This window comes from Cervus elaphus, chromosome 32 (genome assembly GCF_910594005.1).
Source record: "Cervus elaphus chromosome 32, mCerEla1.1, whole genome shotgun sequence".
Lineage (NCBI taxonomy): Eukaryota > Metazoa > Chordata > Mammalia > Artiodactyla > Cervidae > Cervus > Cervus elaphus.
The window spans coordinates 29,014,884-29,038,330 of NC_057846.1; the positions used below are offsets into that span (position 1 = coordinate 29,014,884).

Sequence of the window (23,447 nt, forward strand, 5' to 3'; positions counted from 1 at the left end):
TAGATATACCTGCCAAGATTTCCTTCTCAAGAATGTGTCTATGAATGTTAGAACATCTTCTGTTATGCCAAGCTCATTAGCTTTCAAGGATTCAAAGGAAAAAAAAAATCTTTATGATGTAGCAGAGGGTGTGAGAGAATTGATCATTTAAGTACTAACATTTATTTGCCATATAAGTGTTCTTAGACATTTATTTAGAGTTGTAATGGCTCCCTGCATCCACTGGATTAAACATCCATCAATGACGCACGTGCCAGATTTAGAGAACCCAACACTGTGAAAGGGCTTCCTTGGCAGCTCAACTGGTAAGGAATCCACCTGCAATGCAGGAGACCTGGTTAGATTCCTGGGCCAGGGAGATTCCCTGGAGGAGGGCATGGCAACCTACTCCAGTACTCCTGACTGGAGATCGAGGCAAGAATGTTCATGTCCAGGCTCATGGACAGACGAGCCTGGCACGGTACAGTCCGTGGGGTCGCAAAGAGTCAGACGTGACTTAGCAACTCAGCACAGCACAAAGTCTGAAGTTAGAGGTACACAGAATCCTATCCCAGGCGTGAGGGTCTGCAAATTGAGCTTACTGAATCTGTTTCCTTGTCTGTAAAATGAGGATCATAGAAATGCCTTTTCATAGTTATTATAAAGAATAAGCATAAGAAACATAACCCCCGAAGAAGGAAGAGGTGTCGTAATGTCCATTATTACATACAGTAATAACTCCACGTCTCTTCCTGAGGAGTGAAAGTTAATCACTTAGCCGTGTCCAACTCTCTTGTGACCCCATGGACTGTAGCCCACCAGGCTCATCCATGGAATTCTGCAGGCAAGAACACTGGAGTGGGTTGCCATTTCCTTCTCCAGGAGATCTTCCCAACCAGAGATCAAACCTGGGTCTCCCGCGTCGCGGCAGACTCTCTACTGACTGAGCCACGAGGGAAGCCACCTCTTCCTGAGGAGGGAGAACAGTGTAGGCAGGCTTATCATCTGGGTCTACTTCAGACACAGGGTTACATCCTAACTAGACCTAGTTTTTCAGTAGACTGAAACAGTGACAAAATTTGGTATAATAATGCTGGAAATACTAAAGGAATTTTAACTTTCCAACACTGAAAGAAGGGGTATATTTTTTTTCACCAAGACAGTGGGTGGCCTCACTGAATGAAGCAACCTGAAAATCAGACAGAGCAACGTCCAAAACACTTTCACACATAATGACTGAGGTCACCCACTGGGTCCAGTTACAGTAACTGGAGTATAACTAATAAATCTCCAACTCGGTTATCAAAAAGCGAGAAAATACTAAGAAACTTTCCTTGAAAAATCTTCCTTATGCTAAAAAAATCCAAACTTCAAAATCTTATTTCTCTGTCTAACACAAAGCCATAGAGGATATGCTTGAATTTCAAGACACTAGCTATTATTGCACATGATGGGCGCTTTAAGGTGAGTTGCCTGGGATGCTCACTTATCAGTCTGTCCTATTGTATCTAACTCAGTCATAAACTGGAGAAGGCAATGGCAGCCCACTCCAATACTCTCACCTGGAAAATCCCATGGACAGAGGAGCCTGGTAGGCTGCAGTCCATGGCGTCATGAAGAGTCAGACACGACTGAGCAACTACACTTTCACTTTTCACTTTCATGCATTGGAGAAGGAAATGGCAACCCACTCCAGCGTTCTTGCCTTGAGAATCCCAGGGACGGGGGAGCCTGGTGGGCTGCCGTCTATGGGGTTGCACAGCGTCGGACACGACTGAAGTGACTTAGCAGCAGCAGCAGTCGTAAACACCACTGTTTGCTGAAAAATGGAAGGATGATGGGCTACTACACAAAGGTAAAACCAACAAACTGACACTTAGTTGTAAATATATATATATGTATACATATATATTAAATAGCTTCATTTTTTATATTGTTTATAAATGTTTTATACATCTTTTGTTACTTTTAAGTATCATTTAAGTACCATTATTTTTCTTCTTCCTTTTGGGAAAGAGATTTTATTTTTAATCATCTAAATTGTTTACTGTGTAAAAATCCTAATGATTACTGGAGACTGACCTTGAATTCACAACACTGTTCAACTCGAGTATTATTTTATTTTTCTCTGTAAATTGTGATAAAATTTTCAGGTAGACAGTCATATAGGCAAATCATAAATTAAGTAAATAGTAACATCTCTTTCTTTACACTTTTTTATTCCCTTCTCCATTCTTATGCTTTGACCAAGACCACAAGTAAAATGACGAAGAGCATCATGACTGTAGGCATCATTACTAAGATACTTACTAGAGATTTTAAGATACTGTTAACCTAAAAAACATAAGTGATGTCACACACTCTAGGAAGCCTGTCATGACTTTTCGTTACTCAAGATTAGGTGTCCTTTCTATGTAGCATGTAATCCTCTAATCCTGTGTGCTTACTTCCATCACAGCATGCAGATTATTACACGATTTATCTCTTGATTAGTATCCCTATGATGAATTACGATCAGGTGGGGTCTATGTCTTACCTTTATATCTCCGGTACCTAATAAATATCAGGCACATAGTAAAGACAAAAGAAAAGAGTTGCTGGAAAAAAAATAGCTGAGTGAGTACATTTCGAAGTGCTTCAGACTCTAAGAGTCTGTAAGTATTTTCAGTGTAATTAGTAAGAATGTGTTAACATACCAGAGACACCATGGCCCAACCAGTCTTGTTATAGATGAACTCCAAGTTGTTCCTTCTTAAATAGAGCAAACCGCCCACAAGTGACACCAACAAGGCCAAAGCAATGGTGCCAGAGTAGTTGGGTGGCCTGAAGACACGAATCTGCAACAATAAAAATGTTTTAAAAATATTAATTTTTTTCCTCTGATATTCTCGTCCTTCTGATCTTTAATACATGTAATTCAGAAAGGTACCACCTTACCTTTCATACCAGGCCTAACATTCCTTGTGTTCTTTATGAGTCAAAAACATATGCCTTAAAACATCATGGCTGTGTAACAAAACGTGCTCTTCTGGTGCGTTTAGGTGAATACAGTTAAATATATGCAAAACCTACTTCCATTCAACCCAGAGCTGTTCTGGTTCACGATGATGAACCAGACGATGATGATGATCCCGAACATGGGATCATCTGGTAAAAAGGAGAGGTGAGATGGGGGGACTACTACTTGTATTATTTCAAACTGGAATTTTTTTAAACATTTTCTTTTAAACAACTTTATTGAGCTTTAATCCATATACCATACAATCCACCCACTGAAAGTGTACATTCCAGTGATTTTTTTTTAAGCATATTCAGATAGGTGCAGCCATCACTACAGTCAGTATCAGAACATTTGAATCACTTTAAAAGGAAATCCCATTCTCGTTTGGCGTCCACTCCCTTATTCCTCTCACCCTCCAGTCTTAAGCAACCACTAGTCAAATCTACTTTCTGTCTCCACACATTTATTCTGCAATTTCATGTAACATCTAGTCTTTTGTAACTGGCTTCTTTCACTCAGTATGACCTTCTCAAGGCTCATCCTTGTTGTAAAATGTGCCGCTGCTTCATTCCTTTTCATGGCTGAGTATTTCCTTGTGTAGATATCACACTTTGCTTATCCATTAGCCAATTAATCAGTTGGATATTTGGATTGTTTGCACCTCATGGCTCTTATGAATAATGCTGCTGTAAACATTTTGCACAATTTCTTGTGTAGTATATGTTTTCTTTTCTCTTAGATATGTATACCAAGGAGTAGAACTGCTGGGTCACACAGAAACTCTATGCTTAATGGCTTGAAGAACTGTCAAAGTGGCTGCACTATTTTCCACTCCTATAAATGGTGTATGAGGATTCCTATTTCCCCAACTCACTTTATAAGGTGAGATACTTTACAACGACAGAGAAACCAGCATGAAGGGGCTCCCACTAGTCATACCGAGAACAATTTTGGTACCAAAATATTTAAGCGTAGTACTAACAATCTCTGGAGGGAAAAAAAAATATAAGATTGTGTACCAATGGATGAATGAAATACAAAGGAGGACTCCTGCTTACAGTAAAATGCCAAGGATCAATCTGAAATATGGACAAAGTGCTAGAACTGGAACATCATCTTTGCAACCATCATGGTGAAATCTGGATCAGGTAAGAGTCATCAATGGATGCTAAATACTGACAAAATTTTGATGAGGAGTAGGATACCTGTGTGATCCTAAATGTCTCCACATAGGGAGCTTACTATTTAGGAAGGAGAGGGTAGGCCAACTGACAAAACTAGAATATGTACAGAAGTTCAAACAGAAGTAGTGTATTAATGCGAGTCTGTTAACGTGATAACTGTATGGTCCTATATTTCTTAGGAAAGACAATTCACCTTAAAATGATTCAGAAAAATACGTGTGTGGGTATGTAAGTGTGTGTGTAGAGACAGGGTGAGGGATGGGTAAGAGAGTAAGAATGCCAAAGCAAAAGCCATAAAAAGTTAATGGTATGTGAATCCTGATGTATGGTATACATTGAGACTGGACTATTTTCATTTGTGGAACTACTTAAAGTTTGAAATTATTTTGAAATATGTTTTTGTTTTTTTTTTTTTTTTTACAAATGTGGATCTGTCAACAACATGTAAGTGTGATAAACAGGTTAGAATCATTTCTGATTAAAATTGAGTATTTCTTATGAAGAACTAATAGTACTTTCCAATGTTACATTTAATATTTTGTACCAAATAAATGATATATTATAGAGCTGAATATCTGCCTAAATATTTTCACCAAAAAAGATAAGAAGTAGTCACCAAAATATCATTAATACCTATATTATTTTATGTACAATGACAGTAGTATGAAAGACATCTGTCTCAAATGAGAAATATGCTTACACCAAATTAATATCTCTGTACTATATCTAAGGGAAATGTAATTTTAAAATAGCTGGTTATAATTGCTCACTGTAGAAAATTCTAGTGACATTAAGGGACAAAATAGCCATAGCCCTCCACACAGACATTAACTACCATCAACATTTTACACATCTCAGTAATATTTTGCTTTTCTAAATCTACTATAAATTCTGTTTTTCTATCCTACTTTTTCACTGGTTATCCTTTGAGCTTCTTTCTATATCAAGTATTGTTGTAAACCACTGTTTGTCCAGACGGTGCACATTTAATTCATTTCTCATTTTTAGATATCTGATTTCTGAGTGATTTTCTTCTATTAAAATGTGTAATTTTTTTTCCATAGTTAATGGTTGGGGGAGAAGGAAGGAAAGAATTATACTGTTAGAATTTATAGTCCTGAGAACAGCATATGTCATTTTCTCATATGGCTCATGAAAAGTGAGTCTTATCCCACTGTTATTTGCCCAAAAGATAGATAAAAATTATACACCTGGATTTTTAATTAGAGTGTCTTTGATTACTAAGACCACTGAGCAATATTCAGTACATTTTTTAGCCTCTGAAATTACTTTGTGCCTAACATGTATTCTTTAATGGTTCATTGGTATTTTAAGAACCATTATTCCAAAAGCCATTTAAATTCACCTAACTCAAAGTTCAGCTTACAGCTATCAGATGCAGTTTTCCTAAAGCAGGAGAAATTGAAAAAAATCCTGTGGCCTTATTATAATGTTATACCAAACCAAGCTAATTAGCCTATTATTAAAACGGTGGGGAATAAAAACGTACATGAACATCCGTTCTGTCAGCAATCCACTTCGCTAGTTGTTCAGCGGCAAATCCAATTCTTTGAAGGTCAAACGTATCAGCTCTCTTGGGTCTGCCTTTTGGAGGAAAATGCATGAACGTAGGAGCGGAGTTAATGTTGAGCTGTAAAACATGAGATAAAAAGACTAAATCTAATATCCCGGCTTTTTTTCCTGCATGAATTTTGGAAAGACAGCATTACTATAAAAATCCAAGTGGCTTTCCAGAGCTTAACTACTGTTTTTATTCATCTTGATATACTGCTGAATAGAAAAGAACTTATGAATTAGGCCAAGTTTGCTGAGCCTTCACATATATCATTCATACTCTCAGCTGCATCATCTATTTCATTGGTCATTTCCTTCTTTATTTTCTAGAATTCTACAACTAAAGAATGAAATGATTCAAAGTGCAAAACAGAAATACTGTAATTTGGGAGTATACAGGTGATTTTCCCTTAAGCAGTTGTTAAAGAAAAAGGCTGGCATTTGATGAAAGATGTAAATATATTATGTAATTAATTTCAAGTATATTGACTTGCCTATCAATTTTTAAAATGTTTTCAACTCCTCTGTTATTTCAACTGTCTCAAAATGGTTACATCTCATTAATTATTTTCTAAAGGCAAGCTTCATCTGAAAAGTATACTGAATGCACACTACCTTAGTATACCTAGTACAAATGGTGTTTATTAACAATAATCTAAAAACAAACATGAGATTAATTTGCATTGGGGAGTAAACTGCAAAGCATGGATAGACACTAAATTCTTGCTGCCCAAGAATTATGAAAAATGCTTGAATCGAAAGGCAAGGAGCTTTTTGGCCCTGGCTTCTAATATATAGTTCAACATTCCCCAACAATGAGAATAAAGAAATAAGTTCAAGTAACAACAAACATTAGATCAAGGTTCAAGGTAAAGATATAGCAGTACCAGTGAACAAAACACAGTCACCAATTCCTTTCTCCCACTCCACACTTTGTTCGTGTGTGTTTTCCTGATAGATGCACACGAGACAATTACAGCCAACATGACTGCTAGTGCAGATCTCCCTCTAACACATCACTGACTTGCTGGTCTGTTGTCAGACACTTAGCCTCAGTCATTACACAGGAGTCACATACAATTTACTTTCTGAACAAGTCCCTAACAAGCCCAGGGCTGTCAAATTTCTACATGACATCATTTAACCTTATATACCTCCCTTAAATGATGTCCCAAGGATGAGATGCTAATCCAAAGGACGCATGTCCAACTTCTTATAAGGATACCAGTCCTATTGAAATTTGTCAAGATTATATCATCATCACTGCTGACATTGAGTCCTTATATTCCAGGGACACTTCTAAGCAGTTCATGTGTTTTCTTTCATTTAGCTTCACAACAATCCAAAGAGAAATATATCATTTTTATCTGTTTCATACATGAAGACATTAAGGTATAGAGAGGTTACGTCCCTTGTCCAAGAGTACAAAGTTAGTATATGGAGATGATAAAATATGTACATAAAATTTGAGCTCAACTGTCTGGCTCCCTGATCCCTGCTGTTAACCTGCAGTGATTAATTTTTTGTGTTTACCAGTACTTGATCATGCCTTTCAAAAGTACAACTCCTAGCAGTACCCAGCATGGATTAGTTTGGGTATCCTTGTCTCTTATTTTTCTCATACTGTCTGACCCAGTTCTTTACCAGGTCATGGGAAAGCATTTAGACTCAAGCTAATTTTAAGTGGACCATATAGTGAATATTTTTGCTTGCTTTCAGACTGATAATTCATTCTTCTTTGCTGATTTCTAGCTTCATCCTTATGACATCGTTTAACCTTAATTACCCCCCTTAAAGGGCTTCCCTTATGGCTCAGCTAGTAAAGAATCCGCCTTCAATGCAGGAGACCTGGGTTTGATCCCTGGGTTGGGAAGATGCCCTGGAGGAGGGAATGGCTACCCATGCCAGTATTCTGGCCTGGAGAATTCCATGGACTGTATGGTCCATTGGGTCGCAAAGAGTCAGACATGACAGTGACTTTCACTCACACTCGCCCCCCTTAAAGGCCCTTTATCCCCCTAAAACAGCTTAAAGGTTAAGTAAAACTTTGTTGTTGATATTTAGTTGCTAAGCCGTACCCAACTCTTTTGCAACCCTGTGGATTGTAGCCCACCAGGCCCCTCTGTCCATGGGATTCTCCAGGCAAAAATGGTGGAGTGAGTTGCCATTCATCCTCCAGTGGATCTTCCTGACCTAGGGACTGAACCTTTGTCTCCTGCAATGCTGGCAGATTCTTTACCATTGAGCTACCAGGGGAGCCCCATGTAAAACTTACCTTGAGTCTTATATAAAATTTCACAAATTTATGCAAAATACCACCCAAAGCACATACAATTAAATATCAAAATAATGTATGTAAACTGCCACTGTATGATGGAAAAAGAAAAAACATATTTCCTCTATGATGGAAAAGCTAAAATGTGTTTATTCACTAATGGAAAAAACTGTACTGATAAAGATAATATTAACTGTAATTACTTTATCATATTACAGAATTTAATAACTACTCATTGGAGTCACTCAACTGTGTTTTTATCTGGCACACAAAGATGTATCAACCATAACCAACTCCAATAAATATGCTATTAAAACAAAATATATTTCTCTTACCTGTTGAAAAATGTCTGTTCCCTCATCATAGTCCACTTTACTGAAGAAGAGTTTGTTACAAAAGGCAGATGAATAGCGCCAGGAGTTAGCCAGTATTTGATATTCTTCATTAGCTAGTCTGATAAGGATAATGGGACAGAGTGGAAACATTATCAGTATTCAAAGATTAACAAAGCTATTAATAAAACAGGGATTCTGGGGCAAGAGTTACCCTGGCTTTAGTAAGGAATGCAAGCTAAGAGTAGATTTTATATTTTAAATGGATGTTGAAAAAAAAAATATTCCATGACACACAAAGATTATCTAAAATTCAAATTTTTATCATTTCATGAATAAAGGTTTCCTGCAACACAGTCACACTGATTCATTTACTTATTGCTGCAGCTGCTATTAAGCTACATAAGGGCAGAGTTGAGGAGTTCGAGTAGAACGTGTGAGGGCAAAAAGCTCATCCTGGCCCTTTGTATAAGAAGCACGACAACTCTTATTCTAGGGGATAAAATCATTTTGTGTCACTTCCTATATATATAACTTAAATCTTCTGATGATTTTTAGTAAGAAGCACAGAACAATTTTTAAGAATTTTGCAATTCACTTTATTTTTTTTTTTAATTTTATTTTATTTTTTTGTCATACATTGATATGAATCAGCCATAGATTTACATGTATTCCCCATCCTGATCCCCCCTCCCACCTCCCTCTCCACCCGATTCCTCTGGGTCTTCCCAGTGCACCAGGCCCGAGCACTTGTCTCATGCATCCCACCTGGGCTGGTGATCTGTTTCACCATAGATAGTATACATGCTGTTCTTTTGAAATATCCCACCCTCACATTCTCCCACAGAGTTCAAAAGTCTGTTCTGTATTTCTGTGTCTCTTTTTCTGTTTTGCATATAGGGTTATCGTTACCATCTTTCTAAATTCCATATATATGTGTTAGTATGCTGTAATGTTCTTTATCTTTCTGGCTTACTTCACTCTGTATAATGGGCTCCAGTTTCATCCATCTCATTAGGACTGATTCAAGTGAATTCTTTTTAACAGCTGAGTAATATTCCATGGTGTATATGTACCACAGCTTCCTTATCCATTCATCTGCTGATGGGCATCTAGGTTGCTTCCATGTCCTGGCCATTATAAACAGTGCTGCGATGAACATTGGGGTGCACGTGTCTCTTTCAGATCTGATTTCCTCAGTGTGTATGCCCAGAAGTGGGATTGCTGGGTCATATGGCAGTTCTATTTCCAGTTTTTTAAGAAATCTCCACACTGTTTTCCATAGTGGCTGTACTAGTTTGCATTCCCACCAACAGTGTAAGAGGGTTCCCTTTTCTCCACACCCTCTCCAGCATTTATTGCTTCTAGACTTTTGGATAGCAGCCATCCTGACTGGTGAGTAATGGTACCTCATTGTGGTTTTGATTTGCATTTCTCTAATAATGAGTGATGTTGAGCATCTTTTCATGTGTTTGTTAGCCATCTGTATGTCTTCTTTGGAGAAATGTCTGTTCAGTTCCTTGGCCCATTTTTTGATTGGGTCATTTATTTTTCTGGAATTGAGCTGCAGGAGTTGCTTGTATATTTTTGAGATTAATGCTTTGTCTGTTTCTTCATTTGCTATTATTTTCTCCCAATCTGAGGGCTGTCTTTTCACCTTACTTATAGTTTCCTTTGTAGATAAAAACCATATGATTATCTCAATAGATGCAGAGAAAGCCTTTGACAAAATTCAACACTCATTTATGATTAAAACTCTCCAAAAAGCAGGAATAGAAGGAACATACCTCAACATAATAAAAGCTATATATGACAAACCCACAGCAAGCATCACCCTCAATGGTGAAAAATTGAAAGCATTTCCCCTGAAATCAGGAACAAGACAAGGGTGCCCACTCTCACCACTACTATTCAACATAGTGTTGGAAGTTTTGGCCACAGCAATCAGAGCAGAAAAAGAAGTAAAAGGAATCCAGATAGGAAAAGAAGAAGTGAAACTCTCACTGTTTGCAGATGACATGATCCTCTACATAGAAAACCCTAAAGACTCTACCAGAAAATTACTAGAGCTAATCAATGAATATAGTAAAGTTGCAGGATATAAAATTAACACACAGAAATCCCTTGCATTCCTATATACTAACAATGAAAAAACAGAAAGAGAAATTAAGGAAACAATACCATTCACCATTGCAACAAAAAGAATAAAATACTTAGGAGTATATCTACCTAAAGAAACAAAAGACCTATACATAGAAAACTATAAAACACTGATGAAAGAAATCAAAGAGGACACAAACAGATGGAGAAACATACCGTGTTCATGGATTGGAAGAATCAATATTGTCAAAATGGCAATTCACTTTAACAGAGAAATAAAAATCATGGATATGTTTTAAAACTGTAACTATCAGTTATACTCCACCTTTAATGTATTCCATCTATCTAAAAATGCATTTACGCTTGCACCTAGAAGTAAGCAAAGATTTGAGTAGCTAAACCAAATGCCACAAACAAGCCCTCCTCTAAAAGCATACTTACTCTTATTTTGAATTCATTTCTATTGGACATTTTGTTGATACAAGAGATACGGAAGCTCTGTTTTTTTGATGTAGGCATGGAAGAGAAGTAAGGAAAGGCTGGTTGCAAAAGGATGTAGGCACAGTCATGGAAAATGAAGCAACAGTGATTACTAAAACTTAAAAAAAGGAGAGGGAGCTTCTTCCATGTAGTTGACTCTTCACAAGAGATATGGTGAGTCCCTCTCCCAAAGAAGTATAGACAGAAAAAGATCTAATCCTACAATCACAAAAAAACTTGGAGAGGAGTCAGCAGCAGATAAGAGATTTCAAGGAATATGTGGAAAATGTAAGGCTAGTGGAAAAGTTTTGATGGACAAAATTACAATCTCCAAGAAGACGGCAGTGCAGAAGAACCTAGGAAAATACTGGATGAGAAGCGCAAAGCTGCTAGGTTGGAGGTTTCATCTTGCTAACAAGCCAGCCTGTTACTGTCTCGGGGGTGCTGGCAGAAGCCACAAGACTTGGGGTCAGAGATCTAAAGGACTTTATTCTTCATGTTTGTATGCACCAGTTCCCTGTGCCCCCAAGTTCACGGGATGACACAAGAGGCCCTTCCTGGATGCCCACACACGCAGCTGACTGGGTTACAGGACTGCACTACCAAGTTGGGGGACTCACTATTGTTCTAGTACATGACGATGAACTCTGTGCTTTGGGGAGACATAACGCCACTCCTCAAGGCTTGTCACTGCACACACAATCCTTTGCCTTCTTGGCATGCCCAGCAAGAACAGGCAGGATGATCAGAGGCCATGGTTGGCTGCTTTTCCCAACAGTAGTCATAAAAAAATAACAATGCCATATAAAAAGGAACAGATAAAGTGAGAGAGCACCCTAAAGAGGAAATATGATTTCTCAAATTAAATACAGACAGAGTTAAATAAAATTCACAGAACAAAAAGGACATAGGTAGACTATGTTGGGGGGAGGAAGGAGAAAGGGGCCTAGATATTTAATCCAATAAATCCAACTTTCAAACAGAAAGAGCTCCAGAAAGAGAAGAGACAAAGGAAGTATTTCTGGAAACATAATACAATTAAATGGACTAAGTATTCAAATTAAATTACTTCCCAGGTTCTGAATAAGTGGAATAAGAAAAGACGAACATGTTGTGATACTTTACAATGCTATGGATAAAAAGAAGGTCCTAAAAACTTTCAGAGGAAAAAAGTATTTAACAAGGGCCAACAGTGAGATGCGGACTGGAATGGTTATTGGCAGCACTCGGCGCCTTCAGAACATGCCTTCAGAGTTTTGAGGGCATGTTATTTTCCATCTAAAATTGTACATCAAGCCAAACAACTAATGAACTTTGAAATAAACATGTTTAAAAGATATAATTAGTAGAAAGGTACTAGGAATGGAAAAAAATGAGAAAACCTGAGAATATAATCGAGGAACTGTAAGAAAAAAAAAGGGATGACTAGGCAGGATATGGTGCAGGAGGAAAAGCAGATGTATAAGAAAGCTGTGATCCAACTACAAAGCTGTGAAATACAAATCTGAACAGGAATTTAATTGGACCTCAAGATAAAGAGAATAGATTCGAAGCAACCATTATAATTAGAAAATGTTGGAAGATATCAAAGACTGTAGGGAGACATATTTGGTCCCACAATAGGAGAGTGGTGACAACAAAATGAATATAAAAGGCAAGGTCTAAGTAAGAAGAAAATTTAAATGTATCATTATCTAGATTAACAGGTGATGGGAAAAATTAATTATTTTGAACATTTTCTTTTATATAAAAGTAAAGTTATAAGCAACAGCACTACACTGTAGAAAAGGAACCATACTAAAAACCTACTATTTTGCAACTGTTGTTATTTATGTGGAAACAATAAGTCAGCCTACAGACAGACATAACGATGGTCTATCAACGACGACAGTGCTACCAATGATGACAATATACAAATAGAGGTAACAGGATTTGGTGGGTAAGAGGGGAGGCGAGATTGTACTTGCTAACCTTCAACTTACAGAATCAAGAGATATCACTTATAGTTATGAATAAGTAATAGAAGGATGCTATTTACTGTTATAAATAATAAAATAAATAATAATATATAAAAATGATAAGAAGTGAGATGAGTTAAATCCTCACTTGTTAGAGCCAGAAATGTAAAGATTAGGTGTACTGTATGAAATATACAAAAGTAACCTTTGGAGATTTAAAAAAAAAAACCACAAAGGAATAACAGATTGCCAATGGCTAACTGTGCAAACAGGTGAATGCAAGGGCTAGAAGAGATAGTCTAGGCCCTTTTTTATTAAAAAGGAGCAGGAATATTGCTATGATTAAAATATATCTATTTAAGAGAGCTAAAAACAAAGCTTTGATCTTCGGTCATTCAGCATAAAGACCCATTTGAGATCATTTAGCATAAAGACCTTAAGGGCACATTTTATGGTAAAACAGCGCAAAAAACCTACCATTGTAAACATCAGCCTGAAACTGCATTATGCTCAGTAGGCAGAAAGCTTATTATATATATTTTGAATCTGTTCAATGAAATAGAAGCTTGTAAAGCTTTGGTGCTTAAATAACATTTAACATGAGCACCTAACAGCAAAAAGTGAGCTAATCTCCAAGGTTCCAAGGTCTGCTTTCATGGAGCTGATGTTTTACTGAGGAGACATATAGTAAACCACCAACCAAATGAGAGAAAACCATTCAAAGCTAAAATATACACTGAGAGAAAAATTACACAGAATTGTATTACAGAAAACAATGGAAGATCTACTTAGATGACACAGTCATAAAAGCGTTCTCAGATGAAGGGACATTAATGCTCAAATTCCAAGGAAGGGAAAAATCCGTCGCTGCAAAGAGCTCAAGAAAGAACATCTCAGGGAGCAGGAGTAGCAGGCATGAGAGCCTAGAGAAAGAAAGAATTTAAGATGCTGATGAACCGAAGCTGTGATATAAATGAGAACATGCTCTCTGTTTAAACACTGCCTCACAGCTCCTCTTCCAATCCTAAATGAAAACAGTTAGGACCAACATGAGCTCTACAATCTGATATGATTTTTGTCACATGGGATCTAATATCGGGGGCTTCCCTGGAGACTAAGCAGTAAAGAAGCCCCCTACCAATGCAGAAGATGAGGGTTCGATCCCTGGGTCGGGAAGATCCCCTGGAGAAGGAAATGGCAATTCACTCCAGTATTCTGGCCTAGAGAATCCCACGGACAGAGGAGTCTGGTGAGCTGCATGCAGTCCATGGGGCTGCAAAGAGTCAGACATGACAGAGCAACTAAACAACAACAAATTCCCAGTTATTTTCAAAGAAAATATACATCATACGGTGAATTGGCACTGATGATTAAGTGGGCCTGAACATTTCTGCAGACTGATAAATCTTAAGAAAACAGTGCTCCCATTAAAAAAAAAAATATTATTAAAAGGATGGCATCACAATTAATAAAACAGGTTATTTTTATACAAAGGAACATTTTACACAAAAACACATTTTAAATTTTCAAACAAAACAGGGAAATGGAAAATTTTCAAAAACTGGCATTCTTACAGTGATGATACTCTAATAATGAAAATGTTTCATTTTGAAAAAGAGGAAGAGAACAATCAAATTTTCGTACTCAACATCTGTGTATAATGTCTTATGGAATGATATGATTAGGATAATCTTGAACTTTTCGCTCATCATGTTATAACCTACTGCAGACCTGTTAGATTCTATTAGGTATACATTCATTCACTCCACAAATATATTTTAGTGCCAACAATGTGTCAGGTAATGAAGGACTGAAAAATAAATGGAAGGGTCCTGACCTCAAGAAGAATACATTCCATGAGAAAAAGATGCCTCATCCAAGTATACACAAAATGTCAGATAATTAGAAATACTCTGAAAAAAATAAAAGAAGATGTGGTAAGTGGTATTGAGAAGCCAAAGAAGATGGATTCATTTTGCCTTCAAACTCTGTTTTCCACACTGTCCATGTTCTCAGTTTAATTTCCAATAATCAACTGTAGATTCTATCCTCTGTTCCAAAGCCCAAGATAACTGCCTATAAACGAAGACCTTAGGCAGAATAGAACACAACATTTCCCATCCCCTGGCCACAATTTACATCTGCCATCTATGTCCATATGAACATACCACACACTCAAAGGGTCTCTCTGTTGTATAACACCCCACATTCATTCTTTAAGCTTTAAAGTATTAAATCCTTTGCTTAAAATGTCCTATCTTCTTTCAAAAAGCTTGCTCCAAAATGACCCCCCTTCAGAAGCCACTTCAAATCTCTACAGTTTCTCAGTTACCATGCAACACTATTTATTTTATGTACATATTGTTCTGTTTATTCATATTATGTTTATGCATTGATTATTTGGTGGCTAACACCTAGTCCAGAATAGGCATTTAAGGTTTGATGATGAATAATATAATTTCCTAAAGAGTCTGTGTATATTTACAATACACACACAACCCCACACACCCTAAGTAACTCTAAATTAGAGATTGTGAATTCTGGAGAGTCTGACTAAAAGCCTGCTTAGTCAGATTTATGTCACAGATCAATGTCCCCTTTTGAGGTCCATCTGCTTCACTGTACTTTAGAATGAAAAAAAGAAATAACTTACACCTATATGCCATCACAAATATATGCTATTCAAAGGAATAATGGTCTTGACTTGAAAGATTATAATGACTAAAACATCTCCTAATATCATGTTCCTAATATCAATTCCACATGCAATACAGAATGTACATCTTAATCATCAATGATATGTATTCAGTGTTTTCCTGTGTCCTGCAAATGATTAAAAAGTATACATCAGTCTCCACCTCTAAGATGCTTGTTAGAGAATAGAATAGACACACACTAACATATAAATAAGACACATATACTGAAAAAACTGCAGGTGCTACACAGCATATAAAGAAAGAAATCACAGTGAGATAGAGCAGCTGGACAAAAGTGTGAATGTCAAAATATTCAGGAAAGAATGGAAGGGCTAAAATGAGGACAGGGAGAGGATATTAAGGTAAGAGAAGAGTATAAACAAAGACTACCCAGTCTGAAATGTGTATTATGTAGTTAAATAATAGAATATAAGTTTCATGTCAGAAAATAGGAAAGAAGAAACTGAGACCTCTCTTCCAATAGAAAGATAAATAAGATCTTAACTTTATTCTGTAAATAGTGAACAGCTACTGAGTGTTTTAAAAGAAGTAGATTATGTAAAATACTGATTAAAAAAGCTGTAATTGGCATCAGAGGGCATAATATATTAGAGAAATAGAAAATAAATATTTGTAAACCACTTAGAATGTTACTATAATGGTCTAGTTAAGAAAATCTACGAGGCTATTAAAATAGTATATAAATGAAGATATGACCTATTTCTTACACATTCTCCTTTAGCATCTACCACGCCAAAGCAACCAGCAAAATTTTCTACACATTTTGCTTCTAGTTAGGAATCCATCTGGCTGGAATAAAGAATTCCAGGGGAGCTGAGAAAATTACATTTTTTTCAACACAAATACAATACTTAGTGAAAATTTAATACTGACAAAGTAAATGGGGCTTTCTTCTGTTGAATATAATTTAGTAGCAATAAGACTAGAAACCAGATCTGTCTGTCACAAAAAGTAATTCAATAAGCCTAAGAAGTACATATTTCAATGTTGATGATATCTATTTAGAATATAAAAGACTTGGTAGAAGGAATGTGCAAATATTAACATATGTCCAATAACATAAACCCTGTTCTCTAAACTTAACTCCATTATCTCTTATCCCTCCATTTTCCAACTTCTTCATGCGTAAGCCTAATAACAAAGAAGTCACTGGCTTCTTGCAAAGGTTTGTGTCAGCTTAGACTGATGAGCAAAGGCATCAACAGTACTTCTTAGAACCCTACCAACTTCACTGTTTCCTGAAACAGAAGCTGAAAACCGCAAATGCTCCAAGCACTTAAATAAGGACATTTCCAACACTGTTAGCTAAACAGTATTTTCTTCTTTAATATTTCATAGGAACATTAGAGATGCAACTTCATGAATGGAGGGTACACTATAAACGTTTCTAATCCATTCACATGCAGCCTGAAGAGGGCAGTCGAGCTGTGGCCAAGCATCCAGACAGGCTTAAACAGCAACTGCAGGGCACAGGTCTGGTAAAGCTCTTCTATTAAACCTTTCCAATCTTTTATTAAGAAAACAAGAAAAAAAATCACTTAATCCAAATGCTATAACATTTTATATTATCATCAAGTATTATTAGTTCATCTATAGTTGTATGTACTTAACACAGCTCCCATGATGAATGTACATTTTATCTTTTTATCCCTTCAAGGGATTTTTAAAGAAACATGGTTTCTCTTTTTAAGGATAATCAAACTTCCTATAAAGTAACAGATTTGTATCAAAATCCCAATGTATGCTTTTTACAGTTATATGTTTATGATGAATTATAAAGATTGAAGACAAAAGGAGAAGAGGTGGCAGAGGATGAGATGGTTAGAGAGCATCACCAACTCAATGGACATGAGTTTGAGCAAACTCCAGAAGACAGTGAAGGACAGGGAAGCCTGTGTACTGCAGTCCATGGGGTCAAAAACAGTTGGACACGACTTAAGTGACTGAACAACAACTACTTATATGTTGCATAGATACATCAGAGTATGTCTTCCTAAAACCTCCCATTAATTAATACTGGAGAGGGTAGCCTTTTCCTTCTCCAGGGGATCTCCTCAACCCAGGGATAAAGCCCAGTCTCCCGCATTGCAGGCGGATTCTTTACCTGCTGAGCCACAAGAGAAGCCCAAGAATACTGGAGTCGGTAGCCTATCCCTTCTTCAGCAGATCTTCCCGACCCAGGAATCAAACCAGGGTCTCCTGCATTGCAGGCAGATTCTTTACTAACTGAGCTATCAGGGAAGCCCCAATTAATCTCTACGGATGATAACATATATATAGAGAGAGCTGGTATGAGCAGAACCACCTACTACTTACGGTTCTGGTATCCTAAAGAGAAAAAAGCTGGTAAACAACATGTTGCACAAAGATTTCAACAGTGACTGCTCTCTGGTTGTGCCACACATATTCAGGATACTACTTAATATATGGAACTATATTAAATAGACCCAACGCCTCTGAAGGGCTGAAGATTCACTACCATTTTGTAACTGGCTCTGTACAGTTCACTACTTCTGTGATAAAGATGTTGTGTCCATTACGCTATGTTTTTTATGCATCTATTTTTTTCCTTAGAAAACTATTCTAACATGAATATATGATTCCAACATATATCTTACAGCAAAAATGTATATGAACATAAGAGATACTAAACTGTATATAACATGCACATACAACTCAGTTTATGAGTCAGTAGAATTTTTGTTCTCAAGAAAAATGGTAACACGAACATACAAGAAAGTGTAAAGGTTGTATGCTAAGAAAACTGACATAATGTAGGTAAAAGAAGAAAGGAATGCACAGAGATTAAGTCCTCTCCATAATTTGTTTTCAGAGATCATACTGGTGTTGAAACTCTGCAACTATTTTATAAATATGCAAAGAGAGACCAAATGACCAAATACATAATATTGGTGGGATCCAGGGTTTCAATTTGGAGAAAGCAGATAAAACTCAGAATGAGGAAAATAAGAGGAAAAACCCTACGGTGTTAGCTTGGAAGAGGAGATATCCAATTAAAGTCCTAAGTTATATGTCTTTATTAATTTATATGACACATACATATGTACATACATCTCAGCTCTTATTAAAAGGTCTGAAAACAATCATATTATCTCAACAGTAAACAGTGTAACTTACCCAGGTGTTGCTTTCCAAACATTGTTTCCTACAAAGGAGGAAGGACTCCTCAAAAAAAGAAATGCTTCTTTCAGTTCCACGAATAAGTATAAAGTAGGCTTAGAATATTTTACTGAGCCAGAAAGCAAAGACATGGCATTCAATGACATGGGAGTTGGTTTCCACTGGAAATTTAGGGCAACTTGAAGAGTAAAAAAGAATAATCACAGTAATGGGTTAATGAATAAACAAGAATCTTTGAGTAGAGATACTCCCAAGGGGAAAATGGAAGAAGGAAGAGCTCTCCTTTATAGACGAATACTAACTAATTAACGTAGATGCAAGAAAGAATGTTCAAAATCACCCCTTCACAATCATCAATGAAATACCATATTCAGGCAGAGATGATCAATGGATGTTATAATCACTGAGTAAAAGTACCAAGAAATAGGACAGTCACATAATTTCAAAGTATTCCCCCCTCTTAACCTATTCACCTCCCACTAACACTTATTACCAGGGCAGGATATACTTGTACAACAGAAAGATGCAGGGATCCCCACCACAATCAAGTAATCGATTTCACCTTCGCTATCTGAAAGAACTAACATTATATTTAGTGAAAGCTATCGTTTTTCCAGTAGTCATGTATGGATGTGAGAGTTCGACTATAAAGACAGCTGAGCACTGAAGAAGTGATGCTTTGAACTGTGGTGTTGGAGAAGACTCTCGAGAGTCCCTTGGACTGCAAGGAGATCCAACCAGTCCATCCTAAAGGAGATCAGTCCTGGGTGTTCATTGGAGGGACTGATGCTGAAGCTGAAACTCCAATACTTTTGATGCTAGGAAAGATTGAAGGTGGGAAGAGAAGGGATGACAGGGGATGAGATGGCTGGATGGCATCACCAACTCAACTGACATGAGTCTGAGCAAGCTCCGGGAGTCAGTGATGGACAGGGGGCCTGGCGTGCTGCAGTCCATGGGGTTGCAAAGAGTCGGACACGACTGAGCGACTGAATTGAAGTCAACAGTATATGCCTCCTGATACAATGCAGTAAGAAGTACACAGATAATTGCTATAGTACTCGTGTGAAAGTTGGTCAATGAATTTAATCATGAGGAAACAATCAAGCAAATCCAGATCATGAAACAATATACAAGGCAAGTTGTCTGCATTCCTTAAAAAAAAAAAGCAGACTGTATCACTGAACTAATGTCAACTCATTTAAAAATGATGTTATTCTGATTATGTAAGAATGTTATATTAAAATATACAAACTTAAATATTTAGTGGTGATATTTCATGATGTCTATATTTGCTGGTATGTGACTCATCTGCTTCAAGATGGTGGAGGAATAGGACGGGGAGACCACTTTCTCCCCCACAAATTCATCAAAAATCATTTGAATTCTGAGCAACTTCCACAAAACAACTTCTGAACACTAGCAGAGGACACCAAGCACCCAGAAAGGCAGCCCATTCTCTTCTAAAGGAGGTAGGACAAAATATAAAAGACAAAAAGAGAGACAAAAGAGTTAGGGACAGAAACCTATCCTAGGGAGGGAGTAGTGAATGAGAAGTTTCTACACAGCAGGAAACCCTCCCACAGCGGGGTATGTGGGGGAATACAACCCTAACCGTGGAAAAGAGAACTTTCCAGCCAAAGGCTCTAACATAACAACCTAATGCTCAGCCTGGCCCACTCACAGAACAAAGGACGGAGCAGACACCAAGGGAGAGCTACCACTGCACACAGGCCCCTCCCCACCCAGAGGCGGAGGGGAAGAGAGCCTGAAGAACTCCGACAGAGGTTCCTGACACTGTACAGCAGGAGGTAATCAAGACCATCCCCAAGAAAAAGAAACGGAAAGAAGCAAAATGGTTGTCTGAGGAGCCCTTACAAATTGCTGAGAAAAGAAGGGAAGCAAAAGGCAAAGGAGAAAAAAAAGATATGCCCATTTGAATGCAGAATTCCAAAGAACAGTAAGGAGAGATAAGAAAGCCTTCCTCAGAGCAATGCAAAGAAATAGAGGAAAACAACAGAATGGGAGAGACAAGAGATCTCTTCAAGAAAATTAAGAGATACCAAGGGAACATTTCATGCAAAGATGAGCACAATAAAGGACAGAAATGGTATGGACCTAACAGAAGCAGAAGATATTAAGAGGTGGCAAGAATACACAGAACTATACAAAAAAAACCTTCATGACCCAGATAACCACGATGGTGAGAACACTCACCTAGAGCCAGACACCCTGAAATATGAAGTCAAGTGGGCCTTAGGAAGCATCACTACAAAGTTAGTGGAGGTGATAGAATTCCAGTTGAGCTACTTTAAATCAGATGATGCTGTGAAAATGCTTTCAAAGTGAAAGTGAAAGAAGGTGAAAGTCGCTCAGTCCTGTCCGACTCTTTGTGACCCCATGGAATTCTTCAGGCCAGAATACTGGAGTGGACAGCCTTTCCCTTCTCCAGCGGATCTTCCCATCCCAGGAATTGAACCAGGGTCTCCTGCATTGCAGGCAGATTATTTACCAACTCAGCTATCAGGGAAGCCCAATATGCCAGCAATATGCAGCCCAATGTGCTGCATTCAATATGCCAGCAAATCTGGAAAACTCAGCAGTGGTCACAGGACTGGAAAAGGTCAGTATTCACTCCAATCCCAGAGAAAGGCAATGCCAAAGAATGTATAAAGTACCACACAATTGCACTCATCTCACACGCTAGCAAAGTAATGCTCAAAATTCTCCAAACCAGGCTTCAACAGCATGTGAACCGTGAACTTCCAGATGTTCAAGCTGGATTTAGAAATGGCAGAGGAACCAGAGATCAAACTGTCAACACCCGCTGGATCACCGAATAAGCAAGTGAGTTCCAGAAAACCATCTACTTTTGCTTTATTGACTATGCCAAAGACTCTGACTGTGTGTATCACAACAAACTGCGGAAAATTCTTAAAGAGACAGGAATACCAGACGACCTGACCTGCCTCCTGAGAAATCTGTATGCAGGTCAAGAAGCAACAGTTAGAACTGGACATGGAACAACAGACTGATTCCAAATTGGGAAAGGAGAATGTCAAGGCTGTATATTGTCACCCTGATTATTTAACTTATGTGCAGAGTACATCAATGCAAAATGCAGGGCTGGATGAAGCACAAGCTTGAATCAAGAGTGCCAGGAGAAATATCAATAATCTCAGACATGCAGATGACACCACGCTTATGGTAGAAAGTGAAGAAGAACTAAAGAGCCTCCTGATGAAAGTGAAGAAAACTAAGATCACGGCATCTGGTCCCATGACTTCATAGCAAATAGATGGGGAAACAATGGAAACAGTGACAGACTTTATTTTGGGGGGTTCCAAAATCACTGCAGATGGTGACTGCAACCATGAAACTAAAAGACGCTTGCTCTGTAGAAGAAAAGCTGGCCAACCGAGACAGCATATTAAAAAGCAGAGACATTACTTTGCCATCAAAGGTCCATCGAGTCAAAGTTATGGTTTTTCCAGTGGTCATGTATGGATGTGAGAGTTGGACTATGACAGCTCAGTGCCGAAGAATTGATGCTTTTGAATTGTGGTGTTGGAGAAGACGAGAGTCCCTTGGACTGCAAGGAGATCCAACCAGTCCATCCTAAAGGAAATCAGTCCTGAATATTCATTGGAAGGACTGATGTTGAAGCTGAAACTCCAATACTTTGGCCACCTCATGCGGAGAACTGACTCATTTGAAAAGACCCTAATGCTGGGAAAGATTGAAGGCAGGAGGAGAAGGGGACGACAGAGGATGAGATGGCTGGATGGCAACATCGAAGCGATGGACATGAGTTTGAGTAGGCTCTGGGAGTTGGTGATGGACAGGGAAGCCTGGCGTGCTACAGTCCATGGGGTCACAAAGAGTCAGACATGACTGAGCGACTGAACTGACTGACTGACTGATTTTTTACTTATACTTAAAAGACTGAACAGAGAAACACAAAGAATATCTCTCATCACCCTGTTCTACAAGGGTTAAGTTGTAACCACTGCAGTCACCCATTGACACTACCACCCAGAGAAATTCAGGATGAAAAATGCCCAGGAGCCCTGTGCTTTGGATAAACAAGCCCATAGGTAATTAGACCATTGAAATTCAGGAAAAATTTCAATGACCATATTCTTGCATCTTCCCAGAAGCAGAAAAGCACTAAATCATTAACTTGAGATATCTGTTCTTTGGGATGAACAGTAATCTTTTACCAAAATGTGTGCCTCACTGCATGCATTTCCTAGCTAAAACATACATTCACTGGCTCCTACCCTATCTTTTCAGAGCAGCTTCTCAGGATTGAGTGGCTCTCTCCCAGGGTATAAAACATAATTCATTACAACTCCTGTGTGTCTTCCTTTAAGTCAATGAGCAAAATCAAATGTGACAAAATATTAAAATTATGAATCTTAGTAAAGGGTAGACTGGTGTCTTTGTATTAATACTATTGTTTCAACTCTCTATAGCTTTCAAATTATGGATGACTAAAACGGGGCTTTATATACAAATAATACAGAAAACAGAACTCAGAGAGTGCTACAGTGTCACACAGATAATGAAAGTTTATGAAAACATTCATCTATTCATTGTAAAATAGTCGGAATTAGCCAACCTGGGGAAGAGCCATCTAGGAAGACATCTAGTACACTGAAGTTACCTTAGACATTAAAAAATAAATAAACTAGACAGACCT

At 37.8% G+C, this 23,447-nt stretch overlaps 1 protein-coding gene across 3 annotated transcripts in view; it reads right to left on the bottom strand.

Annotated features, from left to right (window-relative positions):
- Positions 1-23,447, bottom strand: part of TUSC3 (tumor suppressor candidate 3) — a 215,623-nt gene that overhangs the window by 96,942 nt on the left and 95,234 nt on the right. For all 3 annotated transcript variants that reach the window (XM_043893513.1, XM_043893511.1, XM_043893512.1), the window contains exons 3-5: positions 8,350-8,467; positions 5,675-5,815; positions 2,676-2,816 (exon numbers count right to left, since the gene is read on the bottom strand). In XM_043893513.1, the coding sequence (XP_043749448.1) occupies positions 2,676-2,816; positions 5,675-5,815; positions 8,350-8,467 (400 nt within the window). The remainder of the gene's footprint in view (positions 1-2,675; positions 2,817-5,674; positions 5,816-8,349; positions 8,468-23,447) is intronic.